Raw genomic sequence first — 14,876 nt, forward strand, 5'->3', positions numbered from 1 at the left:
AGTTGTATGAAAATAAAAGGATCTCCTGCTGCTTTCCAATGCATGTGTTACATCCAGTTTACTTGTGTGTCTGTTTTTTTCCACCCTACCGCATCCTTTCAGAGAATCCACCAACCATAAAACCAAGTGTTCCCACCATCCACTCCCCCACTCTCACATCTCTGCTGCAGCCAGACATCCGGCCATATTGCGTGTACACAGTTATTAGATCGCTGCAGCAGTGTGGGGAAATTATACGATATAAATAAGAGCTTTACCAGGACAGGAATCGAAGATCCCCTCGCCCCTCCCAGGCCATGGGCAGGAGAAAGCACCTAGTACCCTGTGGGCCAAGCCTGGTAGCACTGGCACTCAGCCTCTTTGGTAAGTTCAATGGCCAGTTCTGCATGCACAGCTGGGTGCACATCTGTCGCAATGCAATAATACTCCGCATATCACTCACACAAACCTTGTCAGTGTCAGGGGGCATAAAGGGTTAAATACTTCTGTTTCATATACACATATGCAGCATCTCCTAATTTACATTTAATCCCAATTTATCTGTCTTTCAATTTTTTCAAACCCCTATATAAAAAATCCAGCAGCTAAATGTTCTCGCCCCTCTCATTCTATATATATATATATATATATATATATATATACACACACACACATACATGTATACAACACTGTGCATTATGAGAAAAAAATCCTGTTATCTCTAACATCGTCCCCATTTTAGTTGCTGTCGTCTCAAAGAGATTACAGATTATATGACTTGGTTGTGCACAATCATGACGTCTAATATTTAAATGTTGTAGCAATTAATCCTGTAACAAAAGACATCTTTGTTATCTAGAGGATAAGATAAAGGATAACCGGTGCGCTACAGAGAGGTATATAATTATCCAATTAAAAGATAGACATATAGGTTGTATACGTGCCACTTTTAAATGCATATTGTTATGGGATTGTGGCTGTAGGTATATGCTAGTGAGCGGCCTTATATGGAACAAGAGGAGAGGCTACGGGGAGGGTGTAATAAAAAGCTTCAATATATAGCATCATTACTGTAAGTAATACAATGTAATCTACGAAAAGAGGAGGATTGGAGACTTTGAAAAAAGGGTCAAACCTAAAAGGAGCAATTATTACACCTGCCCAAGTTTCATTCGGGAGTGGGCATTCTTATTGAGAAGTTCCAGCTCTGCCCCTGCCAATGTACACAAGACCCTTCTCATTCTCTTCCACCTGGTGGCTATATGTGGAATTCCAAGCACAAATGTTTCTGGCAGTGGCTTAAAGTTTTCATACAAGAGTACCAAGGAGTGGTGCATTTTAAATATATATATATATATATATATACACACACACACACGCCAATCAGCCATAACATTATGGCCACCAGCCTAATATTGCGTAGGTCCCCCTTTTGCCACCAAAACAGCCCTGACCTGTCAGGGCATGGATTCCACTAGACCTTGAAGGTGTGCTGCAATATCTAGCACAAAGGCGTTAGCAGCAGATGCTTTAAGTCTTGTAAGTTGCGAGGTGGGGCCTCCATGGATCGGACTTGTTTGTCCAGCACATCCCTCAGACGCTTGATTGGATTAAGATCCTTTTTTGCTTTGTGGCAGGGTGCATTATCCTGCTGAAATGGGCCATCAGGGAATAACGTGTCCATGAAACGGTGTACATGGTCTGCAACAATGCTTAGGTTGGTGGCACGTGTCAGGACCCAAGGTTTCCCAGCAGAACATTACCCAAAGCATCACACTGCCTCTGCCGGCTTACCTTCTAGTGCACCACGTGATGTAAAAGAAAACGTGATTCATCAGAACAGGCCACCGTCTTCCCTTGGTCCGTCTTCCAGTTCTTATGACTGGTCTGCAGCTACACAGCCCCATAGGCAACAAACTGCAATGGACTGTGTGTTCTGACACCACTGTAGCAATTTGAGCTACAGTAGCTTGTCTGCTGGATTTGACCACAAGGGCCATCCTTTGCCCCCACGTGCATCAATGAGCTTTGGCCGCCCATGACCCTGTCGCCCGTTCACTGCTTTTAATTCCTTGGACCACTTTTGTTACTGAAATTTGGGTACGAAAATGTTTACTTGTTCTGCCTAATATATCCCACTGACAGGCGCCATGATAACAAGAAGTTCACCTGTCAGTGGTCATAATGTTATGGCTGATCGGTGTATATTTATCATTTGTAGAGTCAGCAGAAATCTAATCATTATTCTCCACCTCTTCTCTGGAAGGCACTGCAGATCCCAAATGTTATTGAGATACAAAGCCAGTTTATGGGGAGTTGTAGCCGGACATTAGCCAGTATGAAGCAGGACTGTCTCTCCTCATCTTATGATGTTCAATGCAGAAACAGATCTAAAGACATGTTTAGATGTATAGGAGACTATGGGGAATAGATCAAACCTATATAATAGATATTATAGAAGTAATATTTTTTTAATTATTATCAACAGATTATGTAGGACTATTACAATGAAAGGCAATAGATTAGGTAGTGTTATTAAAATGAAAGAATACAAAATAACAATAATATCAGCGTCTGTAAAACGAACTAGTATAATCTAATAGTTTATTAGGAAGCTGAGGGGGGCTGAAACCCAATGTACGGCACTGCCTGGGAAGTGATGATTTGATTGTAACAAGGGACATAAATCAGTGGCCTGCAGATTGTGAAGCTGGAGAAAACAGATGGAATACTGGTTGTGGAATATTAGAAGGATAGATTGAATGCTTCCCTGAACATGCAAGAGAGTTGAAAGTTGAAAGAAGGAGGAACGAGATCGGGAATTCCAGAGAACCGGTGTGGCACAGATGAAGTCCTGGGGCCACAAGTGAAAGGAAGTGATGAACATTGAGTAGAGGCACAAGAGATGGCCAGAGCAGAGAGGGCAGTTAGGAGAGTATTTGAAGATGAGAACTGAGATAGGGTCATGGAACAGAACAGTTAAGAGCTTTTTAAGTAAAGGTCATGGAGAACAGTTAAGGGCTTTTTAAGTAAGGGTCAGAAGATTGAATTAGTCCGAAGGGCACAGGGAGCCACTGGGGGGACTGGTAGACTGTGGTGGCAGATGAACGATGGGAAAAGACAACCAGTTTGTCTGGTATGAGTAGGATAGCTGGTGACAATTTGTATAAAGAGCATTCTATGATATGTAGGGACTTCTTCTTACAGGTCATCCTGATGATTTATATTAGAAATGGTATTTTGAGTGAATAAGAGGTAACATGAGGTTTCCTCTGCTGGGAAATAAATAGTGATGTGGAGCTGTGTAGGTGACCTATAAATTATAAATATATCTCTGTATATTCTACGCATTATAGATGTTACTAATGCAGTCCTTACCTGAGTCAGCAGGAAACGCTTATTGATCATTTCATTATAGGATAAGTGTCCATTACATTAACAATTCTATTGCTGGGAGTTATAAAAAGTAGTAATATTGCAAGCCTCCACTAGAGGGCACTTAACCCCTTTCTTGCCAACAAAGCAGAAACTGCAATGTGACCCAGATTGTGCATCAGCCATATAGTGCAGAATATACCCGCAGTGCAGCAACCTCATCGAGCCAAGCGGACGGAAGGATGAAAACTTGAAACGGAGGGGGAGAAAAAAAAAAAAAGAGATAAATAAAAATTGATGGAGAGAAATGTAGAGAGGGAAGAAGCATCAGCAAATTCAGTAACATAAGTAGAATGTATCAATGGAAGGCAGGGTGACCAAAGGCAATGGGAGTTGTAATCAGTCTAATAGAACATCAAGTAACAATGTAAAGTATCTACTCTAGCAACAAACCCAGCATGTTATTGTTGTTATTATTGTTTTTTTTTATAGCACCATCATATTCCATATTTTATTTCAGATCAGCTATGCACAGTAGAATATGATTAGTTTGAAACCATGAAATGCTGCAGACCCTGATCCAAATGTACAATGAAATTGTAAGCTATGCTTGTATTAACCCTTCTTGGTCCAAAATCCAGACACCTGAGTTGGGGTGTGTGGCAAAGATCAAAGGATCTCACCAACCTGCCCATGATCGCCACAGAAAGCAAAGCAGGACAAGGGGGTAGCTACCTAAAGCTACCTAATATTGGGATTGTCCCCTGAAAACCTGGACTGGACTGAACACCAAGATTTATTAGCAGTGAAGGCTCTATCATAAAGACAATATAGGAGGCTTTCCAAAGGCCAAGTTGGTGGGGGCCCAACCAGCCTTTCTCCCCGGCTGCTCTTGGGCACTTCAAGCCGTGAAAATAGTCAGGGAAACCTCATGCCCTGTACACTGTTGCATGTATTTGGGGCCGGTATATGTATGTTAATAGCCAAGGGACCAGGATCTTAGCCAAATACTAATCGATCCCAACACTACTGAATGAGCATGTAGTGCAAATACCCCTTTTGGTTGTAATGCTCCACACGCCACATTTCCTGCTGTGTTGGGTCTTCCATGATGTTAGCCATTACATAGGTAACTGACATCTTTTGTTACATTTTGGCATCTCTAAAAATTTTAACTGGGGTTATAAATTCTGTGATGGAAACATAGAATTTGACAGTAGATAAGAACCATTTAGCCTATCCTGTCTGCCCAATTTTCCTGATGTAAAAACTCAAATACTATTTAGTCCTTGGCCATATGTCTATCCCATTCATGCTTCAATTCCCCCACTATTTTAGCATCTACCACTTCTGCTTGGAGGCTGCTCACTTATCTACCACTCCCTCAGTAAAGTTAAATTCCCTTACTTTACACCTAAATTGCTGTTTGCATAAGAAGCCTATGGCGCTTTTAATCATACAGACTATAAGTCCCTCGAGTGAAACATGTTACCCATGAGAGGTGGAGGAGAATAAATGCGAAGGCATAGACAGTGCAGTGCTTTGCAGCATCAGCAGTGGCGGAACTACCGGGGTCGCAGGGGTCGCGACTGCGACCGGGCCCTGGAGTTCTGCCACTCAGGGGGGCCCAAGCAGGGCCGGACTGGCCCACCGGGAAATTTCCCGGTGGGCCTGCAGATTCGTGGGCCCGGCGGCCGGCGGAGCGGGATTGGAAGGAGCGGGCTGGGCAGGGGGACAATTGCCGAAATCCAATCTAAACGGCCACTGTGTGCCGATGCGGCCGGCCGCGCCAGCACCCAGCGGCCGTGTGCGATGGCCGCCTAGTGATGGGAGCAGCGTGAGGGGTGAAGGCTCCGCCCCCTCGCACAGACCTTTCACCCCTCACGCTGCTCCCATCACTATGCGGCCATCAGATTGCTGGAAATCTAATTTAAACGGCTGATGCGTGCTGATGCTGCCGGCCGGAGCTACTTTAATACTTTATTTATTTATTTTTAATATGGCAAGCCTATCCGGCATATTAAATAAATAAAAAAAGAATTAAAGTAGTTCTGGCTGGCGGCATCAGCACGCATCGGCCGTTTAGATTTACATTTCCAGCAATCTGATGGCCGCCTAGTGATGATGAGACTGAGAGCAGCGTGAGGGGTGAAAGCTCCGCCCCCTCGCATTCAGACTGCTGGAGCACCGGATGTCATGTCAGTGACATCCTGTCAGCAGAGAGAACAGTGTGCAGCTACCAGAGGACGGAGGACAAGATGAAAAAGCCCCAAAGTGGAAGAAGTAGAAGGTCAGTAAACTAATTTATTGTTTGAACAAACTGTATAATATTTTTTGTATTTTTTAAAAACAAAAACAATCAGTATGTCTGTGTATGTAAGTGTGGGGGACAAACAACATAATGCTTTTTTAAATTATTATTTTTAAATGATTAAACAAAAAAAAATTCTCTGTGCCTGTATGTGTTCACAAGTTCAGCTCCCCAGTGCCACCTCTATCCCCTTTCAGCCCCCCATGTAATCTCTGTCCCCAATGAGCCCCTCCCAGTGTCACCCCTGTCCCCATTCAGCTCCCCAGTGTCACCTCTGTCCCCATTCAGGAGGCAGAGTGCCCCATGATATGCCTTTTAACCCCCTTTATGCCACTCTGTCTCCAGAAATGCCTTTTAACCCCCTATATGCCAGAGTGGCGTATAGGGGTATAAGGCATTTCTGGAGGCAGAGGGGCATATAGGGGGTTAAAAGGCATATCAGGGGGCAGAGTGGCAAGCCTGGGGCAGATGTGCATAGCTGGGGGGGGCAGGTTGGCAAATAAAAGGAAATAAAAACAAAAACCAAAAATGTAGCCTGAGAAGAGGGGGAGAGGGGGTAGATGGTGTGAGAGGGGGGTAGATTGGGTTGGGGGGGGCCTTAACAGATTCTCGCACCGGGGCCCTGAGGCTTCTAGTTACGCCCCTGAGCATCAGCACTATTCTGTAGCAGAACATTTCTTAATGTGAGACCCCCAAACACCTCCAACAGTATAGGTGTTCATTATTTCTGCAGAGAAATTCAGTCACAACACCCCATTGGTAATGCAAAACGCTTCTAAAAAATGTGCAGAGCTGCAGTCCCCCCAATGTATTTTTCAGAAATAACCTGTAGCCTAATTCTAGTCCACATCATTATTCCAAACTGCTGTTTGAAATTTTAATTGTTTGTACCAGGTTCATATTGTTCTTAAATACACAATTTGCTGTATTAGATGACATATATGACATCATATCTACAACTGGGTGGATCTTCTAAAATAGGCAACCCAAAGAAAGTAATCCTCACATAGATCTAGAGCTGACACAATTCTATACTGCAGGTAAATCCCCGAACATATGGTTCTATTATTACTCCTATACAGTATCTGCCTAATACTTGGTGTCCGCAGTATTGTGTTTTTCACATATCATGGAAATATAATTAATAACCAAAGGTGGACAGACTCGCCTATTTCTAGTTATATATAGACTGAGCAACAATCCCATAAGGTGCAATAAAGTGATCTTTAAATTGGGTCATATATGAACAGTGAATTATGAAGTCAGTAAACGGTGGTAACACAGCCCCATGGCGTAAAGTGCCCAAAGTGTCCTAGTTTGAGAGGGAACGCAGCCAAACTTACACCCCAGTGTGGAATAGCCTCATATAATATTTATAAGTAAATAATCTTCCTCCGTATGTTCACATCATCAGGTTTACTGATATACCTAGTATAATTGAACCAGATTTTCAAAATTATATCTATATACATTATAATGCTTCATTTATGTGATCTGAACTAGTTAGTGTTCTAGTATAACTAGGGAGTATTCCATCATATAAATTGGCTGATATTTATAATGTCATTGGCCAAGTGAACAACTTGTGCTTTAAAATGGTGAACGTTCTAGGGACCAGGAATAGACATTCAAGCCAGTTATTTGCTCTTTTAACTGGCAGCTCTAATTATTGTAAAGTTGGTAAGTTAAGGCCGCCTGGGTATAGAAAAGTTGACTAGTATTATAGTTCATCGCTTTACATTTTTTACACCAATTGTATTTCGGTTCTGTTATAAGGTATAAACGTAGTCACCACAATATATGATATGATGAAGTAAGTTTTGTATAATAAACATGCTCTAAATCACCCTAAAACAGAGATCACGCCTTTTCTCCTTGTTAAGCCTGCTCAAGACAAAAAAGGCTTTGTGGATTTTATACACCCCATGCTATTCATTTATTGTTCTACGCATATGATAAAAGTACACAATCTGCATATTCTACTTTAACACATAGAACGTCCCAGGTCGAATGTGCCCACTGCTGTTTTAACTGGCCATGTTGCGTTGCGTAGCAGTAACAGACTCTGCAATGGGTATGAATTGTTCTACTAGTCTACTAATCACTCTGTATGCCCAGCAACCGTGTCTGGAATGGAGATCTCCGTGCCTTCTGTGGTTCAAGCCCTGAACGGGACAGACATACGACTGCCCTGCTCCTTTAACTCCTGCTACAAGGTGGACAACAAACAGTTCTCCATGAATTGGACATACAGGGCTTGTGAGAACTGCAGCGAAGAGACGGTAAGAGTCATAAGGTTTTCGGGCAATCGCTGAATCATTATTGTGTTTTCTACTTTCACTACATTCTATCCAAAATATTGTCCCTTTCCCTTCTTTGTATATCATGTTACTGTCCCATCTGTAAGAAATGTTCATCATCTTAGTAATGCCCAGCCAAATACAACTATGAAGCATCATCCCAACTGTACATTATTTCTAGAGTCTTCCTAGCGCACCGTCACACTGCAAGACTGTGTGCTCTTGTGTTTCTCTGGCTTTGTACAGCACGGCTATACTGTTCCAGTGTGCGTCAGTCTGTTTTACTACTGCTCCCTCACCAGTGACCTCACGCATCTAATGCAAGGTCAGCATTATTTAATTTATTGCCTGAAGAAGAGACCTAGGAAGCTTGCAAGCCATTATACATCAGCTAGCCAATAAAGGTTTCATCGTCACCAAATTTGCTTTCTCTCTCTCTGGCTAGCACAGTATGACTCTATACCTTCGTTATTTGTGTACATCATTATCTATAATAACTGTGTTATTTCACAACACACCTGTGTCAAAAATGATTGAAATCATCACTGCACCTTCATGATATATCCCCAAAGTATGACCACGAAAAACAAAATCTGATTTGTCTCACTGTTACACATCTGTAGATTATTCACTGATGTATTAGTTATCAATACCAATATTCACTAGACTTTAATCCGGTCAAATTTAGCATTGAACCCAGTGGATGTCTTGAAATTCTGGAAGGTCAGTGAAGGACACACAGACAGCCCTGTGTATAAGGAACTTGCTACCAACCTTGTTTCAGAGACTTTTGCCAGTTCAGCTCCTGAGCCAAATTTCTACCAAAGGCAGATGGGATTCCATCCGTGAGCTGCCTTGGGATTCTGGAAGCTGGACCTGACACTTGCTGAGTTTTAGCTGACAATTTTAGTTTAGCGAGTTAATCCGCAACACTTTAGGTTAACACTACACAACATTCTATAGTGAGCCACCATTTTCTCTAATGCGATCTAGTACCGTACCTGGCAGTTTTATTGCGGTGTTACTTATGTAATTGACACATATAACAGCAGAGTGGAAGTCATTGGTATCCTCTGTGTGTAACGTTATGTCGAGTGGTATTCACATTAGCATCAGGGCTGGATGTCCATCCTTTTCCCCAGTATACATACAGTGAAGGAAAACAATTATTTGATCCCCTGCTGATTTTGTACATTTGCCCACTGACAAAGACATGATCAGTCTATAATTTTAATGGTAGGTTTATTTGAACAGTTAGAGACAGAACAACAAAAAAATCCAGAATAACACATTTCAAATAAATTATAAAATAATTAGCATTTCACTATGTATGTACTAGTATTTGATCCCCTATCAATCAGCAAGATGTCTGGCTCCCAGGTGTCTTTTATACGAGCTGAGATTAGGAGTACTCTCTTAAAGGGAGTGCTCCTAATGTAAGATTGGTACCTATATAAAAGGCACCTGTCCACAGAAGCAATCCATCAGATTCTAAACTCCCCACCATGGCCAAGACTAAAGAGCTGTCCAAGGATGTCAGGGACAAGATTGTAGACCTACACAAGGCTGGAATTGGCTACGAAACCATCGCCAAGCAGCTTGGTGAGAAGGTGACAACAGTTGGTGCGATTATTCGCAAATGGAAGAAACACAAAATAACTGGCCATCTCCCTTGGTCTGGGGCTCCATGCAAGATCTCACCTTGTGAAGTTTCAATGATCATGTGAACGGTGAGGAATCAGCACAGAACTACATGGGAGGATCTTGTCAATGATCTTAAGGCAGCTGGGACCATAGTTACCAAGAAAACAATTGGTAACACACTATTCCATAAAGAACTGAAGTCCTGCAGCGCCCTCAAGGTCCCCCTGCTCAAGAAAGCACATGTAAAGGCCCGTCTGAAGATTGCCAATGAACATCTGAATGATTCAGAGGAGAACTGGGTGAAAGTGTTGTGGTCAGATGAGACCAAAATCCAGCTATCTGGCATCAACTCAACTCACTGTGTCTGGAGGAGGAGGAGGAATGCTGCCTATGACCCCAAGAACACCATCCCCACATGAAGGTGAAAACATTATGCTTTGGGGATGTTTTTCTGCCAAAGGGACAGGACAACTTCACTGCATCAAGGGGACGATGGATGGGGCCATGTACCGTAAAATTTTGGGTGAGAACCTCCTTCCCTCAGCCAGACCATTAAAAATGGGTCGTGGATGGGTATTCCAGCATGACAATGAACCAAAACACACAGCCAAGGTAACAAAGAAGTGGCTCAAGAAGAAGCACAAGGAGTGTCCTAGCCAGTCTTCAGACCTTAATCCCACAGAAAATCTGTGGAGGGAGTTGAAGATTTGAGTTACCAAACGTCAGCCTCAAAACCTTTATGACTTGGAGAGGCTCTGCAAAGAGGAGTGGGACAAAATCCCTCCTGACATGTGTGCAAACCTGGGGGCCAACTACAAGAAACATCTGACCTCTGTGATTGCCTACAAGGGTTTTGCCAGCAAGTACTAAGTCAGGGGTGTCCAACCTGCGGCCCTCTAGCTGCTGCAGGACTACATCTCCCATAATGCTAAGGAGCTGGCTGAGTATGGGAGATGTAGTTCCGCAGCAGCTGGAGGGCCGCAGGTTGGACACCCCTGTACTAAGTCATGCTTTGGAAAGGGGTCAAATAGTTATTTCACTGAGTAAAATGCAAAGGAATTTATCAGTTATTTGAAATGTGTTATTCTTTGTCTCCCTTCTCCAATAAACCTACCATTAAAATTATAGACTGATCATGTCTTTGTCTGTGGGCAAACGTACAAAATTAGCAGGGGATCAAATATTGTTTTCCTTCATTGTACACTGTTCAGCAATAAGACATGGCGCGGGCCAATGTCATTCGATCATTGTCCTTGTAGGTGAGACATAGGCAGGAGCTACATGGAGGCTTAGCAAAGATGTGTGGGGCAGAGATATCAGCATATTTTTGACACCCTAATAAATTAGCAAGTGACCTGCCTATGGAGAATCCATAACCCTTTATGGTGTAATATAAATCTCACCTTGATCTTTACGCGTGGTCTTTACATAACCGTGCTATTGGACACCACCAGACAAAATGGAAAATGCTGAGAGGCCTATGATTATTATTATTATTATTATCCTATGATCATTTTTAATACAATTCATTCTGTGTGTAATTCCAGTAACTCTTTGCTACAGACAAGGGTTTCCAAGCAACATCTATTCCACCCATCTGTGGTCATTATAGAAGATCAAACCCTTATCAGCACAACTCGTCATAAAAGCAAGGGCATAATGAGCAGATCATCAATGCTTACAGTTAAAGGGGAGCCAGTTTTATTACTACTATCTTTATGTACACACAATTAGGCAGCTGCATATCTGTTGTGTGTTTTAGCTGTGTTCCCTCAGCCCAATCTACTAGACAAACACACTGACCTCTTAAAACACAAACTGCCTTGTGGTAAACAATAGATTGGCTCCATCTTAATCAACCAGTGAGACCTCTAGCTTTTCAATGGTAGAAAGGACCCCATTAGACAAGCACGATGTCGTTAGCATTGCAGAAAGAATCATCTCCGTTTGATATCATGATCAAGTAAGTTTATTGGAACAAAATAAAATATAAAAAATAAACTACATTACTCTATATAGCACTTTATGTGGGACCAGTATGGCAAAATATATATTTTGTGTTAAATCTGCAGAGATTTTTTGGTTTCATAAAACTTCTGCTTATTGCTATATTATTCTGCTTTACTTATTCTCAAACATAAAAATAGTCTGTTATCTCCATTAACCCTTTCTCTTACAACCAAAATATAACAAGTTCATATAACATTTAAAAAGTATCTTCTATTTTCTCTCACATCACACAAATTCCATATCTCCCTTTTAAAATTCCACACGTCTTCATCACTCCCTTTTTTTTCTCTTTTACTCTTTTCTCCCTTCCCTTCTTTCCTTGCCTGCCTACAGTTTATTCAGTTTGATAAGAAGATTATTAACCAGCACCTGGAGCGTTTTCAGAGCCGAGTGGAGTTTAAAGGGAACCCCAGTAAGAATGACTTATCTGTCACAATCAGAGATGTCCAACTCCAGGATGGTGGAGAATATCACTGTTATGTTTTGAACCCACCAGACCGTCATAAAGGCATAGGGAAAATCCGCTTGGAAGTCCTAACAGAGGGTGTGTGACAAGCTTTTTCCAGTTTGGTTTCTACCAATGCTGTTCATGTAGCATTTGTTTTACTTATGTATAATACAAAAAAGCCTGAGAGTTTGCCCATGTGTGACATGTTTGTGTGACATTGCTGTATTCATTAAACTGGGAGGTGAGTTGAACATTAATTTTCCTTTTGTTGAGTTTAGAGTTAGCTTTCTCATCTCTCTCTGATACCCCAATGGCATAAGCCCATGGATAGGATGGGATACCAGCGCTAAAGGCAACATTTCCTTTTGTTAGGCTAATACATGAAACTTGTTTTTTTTGTGTTATTTTGAGTAATCAGCGAAGGGATGGCCTTGTTTGACTGTGATTAATGTAACACGTAACTGTCTCCCTTTTAGTTCCCCCAGAGAGGGATTCCACCGTGGCGGTGCTGGTTGGAGCATCAGTGGGAGGATTCTTGGCCATTGTGATTCTCTTCCTTGTCATCTTGAAATGTGTCAGAAGGAAAAAGCAGCAAAATCTCAACTCTGATGATCAGAAAACGGAGGAGGAAGGGAAGACCGATGGGGAAGGGAACCCTGAAGGAGAACTTAAAGTACGTGAAACCGACTGAATGGGGAGACAGCATGGATAAGGAGAACGCAGAGAGTGGGTATGGGCACAAGTTGAAGGAGATAAATTATGGGTTTGTATGAAGGTGGCATGATATAGGAAGAGGAAGTTGGTCTGAAGGGAAGGTTAGATCACAGAATGACACATTTTGTAGACTGGCATTCCGTATAAAAGACTGTCTTTCTTACCTCTACTGAGCTTCTACCACCTAGATATTTGTGATTGTTATACTTTATAACCCTTTTCTCTGTCCTTCATATCTAAACCACCGTATTTCATTCTCTTCCAACAGGCATCCATCCCCGAGGTACCTTGACCTGCCCCATGGTCCCTGACATTCACATACAGTCTGATCCCGTTCTGATAGAAGAAGATGCTGCTCTTAGTAGGGATTACTCAAAATACTCTGGTAGACATTTTAAAGGATGAATCAATCTTAATAACTTGCATAAGGGGCCCATCTCCTGTTTTTGTGATTGACAGTGACATATTGAGGCAACTCTTGAATTTGACCCTGACAGAATGACAGCGTCTTCCTTGTGTGGCAAATATAACGACGACAGCGTTAGGAAGACCCTTTCCAGCATTGCACAAGGACACACAGAAAGCCCTATATATCCTATATCTGTGTGATACTGAGAAACCGGACGTTCATGTTCATGTGAGTGATATGGTCTGACTATGGGTGGCCCTGTGCTGAGAATGTGACATTGACATACCTTAGACATACCCATCATACCTGATCCTGACAGGGGGAGCGCCTTATCCAAACATGACTTTGGCTGACTGAGATGCCATTGCCTTTTGTGCGTTTCAATGACAGGTGGAGGAAGCCTATCTGTCATTGTCACTGAGCGTGCCACCAGCTCTGATATTGGTCAGGGTGAGCCTGATACAACCGGAGCATGGCAGTGTTAGGTACCTGCGAAATGATCATGGATTCTAATCAGACTCACTTGTTTTATTTGCTTTGAAGGGGTTGCTGAGCTAGAGAAGTTATTTCTAGCATGGAACTCATCAAAACCGATCTTTCTTAAGGTTCAGTCCCCTTGATGCCCAACCAATGCAGTTGATCTCTTGGCGCATGAGATCGTCGGGGATGGGACAGCATTGTTCATCTTATGGGAAGGGAGGTCTTGCAGTCTATATGGCAGAGCAACGCTATATTTAAGCAGTTTACCCATTATCTATGTTAAAGCCCAGCAAACATAAGCATTACTTTGAGCAACATCTCCTTAGCGTCTGGGGACATAACACATTATTATTATATTCCAGCTTGAAATAAATCTGTTTACATTAAAAAAACATTTTTGATTTATAGTACAATATCATAAGTTAATGTATAGTTAACTTACACGCCTACCTATCATTCTTTGTACATATAACCAGCTTTACTATTACGTTTATCTATGTCAGTATGTTACTATTTCAGCTACTTTAGGTATGAGTATACGGGTGTATACATTAAAGTGAGCAGCAGTCACCCTTACACATAAATATGCTTCATGTGCGGCAACAAATGTACCAAAGAAGGAGCTGTCCTTAGCATGTGACATTGATGGATCAAAGGCACCCATATACTGAATGTACGACAAAGACAGACAAAGGGAGCCTATTAGAAGTGACAATGACAGCTTGAAGAGTCACTCGTTAACACAAACTGCTAGTACCACGTGACAACACAATCTTTTGTAATTTTCATTATTAAGTGTTGTGTACAGTACAAGGGTCTCTCTGATAACTGCATATGTATATATATATATAGCCACTGCACGAAACAATGTTCCGCACTTTGTATTAATGAACGAACAGGAAAGTAACTCAGAATGAGCCGGGCACTGCTTATTAAAGTACTCGGATGATGGTGCCTATCGTTATTTCAGGTGAAATAAAACATTAATGTGTAAAGTTTGTTGTTGTGTGATGACACGTATTCATTTAACGTACCATATTACCTACACGCAGGTAGTCTTACAGACTCATAAACCGTCAATAATGTGCAGATGGACATAGAAGGGTTGAGTGGTTTGCACCTGGGGCGAGGCTGGGCATGGTCCCCGGTGCAGCCATGGGTGCGGGTTACCAGCAATAGCTAAAGGGTTTGGTTTAAGAGAAAGGA

At 42.1% G+C, this 14,876-nt stretch overlaps 1 protein-coding gene across 1 annotated transcript; it reads left to right on the plus strand.

Moving 5' to 3' along the window:
• Nucleotides 1-296: 296 nt before the first annotated feature.
• Nucleotides 297-13,073, plus strand: LOC149298036 (sodium channel regulatory subunit beta-2-like). The gene is made up of 5 exons (XM_089487996.1): nucleotides 297-363; nucleotides 7,784-7,947; nucleotides 11,953-12,163; nucleotides 12,544-12,740; nucleotides 13,050-13,073. Exons 1-5 carry the CDS (start codon nucleotides 297-299, stop codon nucleotides 13,071-13,073), a joined length of 663 nt encoding a protein of 220 aa, XP_089344122.1.
• Nucleotides 13,074-14,876: the final 1,803 nt, after the last annotated feature.

The sequence above is a fragment of the Sceloporus occidentalis genome, unplaced genomic scaffold (genome assembly GCF_023333645.1).
Source record: "Sceloporus occidentalis isolate IW3139 unplaced genomic scaffold, rSceOcc1.0.p SCAF_35, whole genome shotgun sequence".
NCBI classification, from domain to species: domain Eukaryota; kingdom Metazoa; phylum Chordata; class Lepidosauria; order Squamata; family Phrynosomatidae; genus Sceloporus; species Sceloporus occidentalis.

Coding starts and splice junctions, on each gene's coding strand:
- LOC149298036 (XM_089487996.1), top strand. CDS start 297: ATGGGCAGGAGAAAGCACCTAGTACCCTGTGGGCCAAGCCTGGTAGCA. Junction 364..7,783: donor ACTGGCACTCAGCCTCTTTG/GTAAGTTCAATG, acceptor CTGTATGCCCAG/CAACCGTGTCTGGAATGGAG. Junction 12,741..13,049: donor ACCCTGAAGGAGAACTTAAA/GTACGTGAAACC, acceptor CTCTTCCAACAG/GCATCCATCCCCGAGGTACC.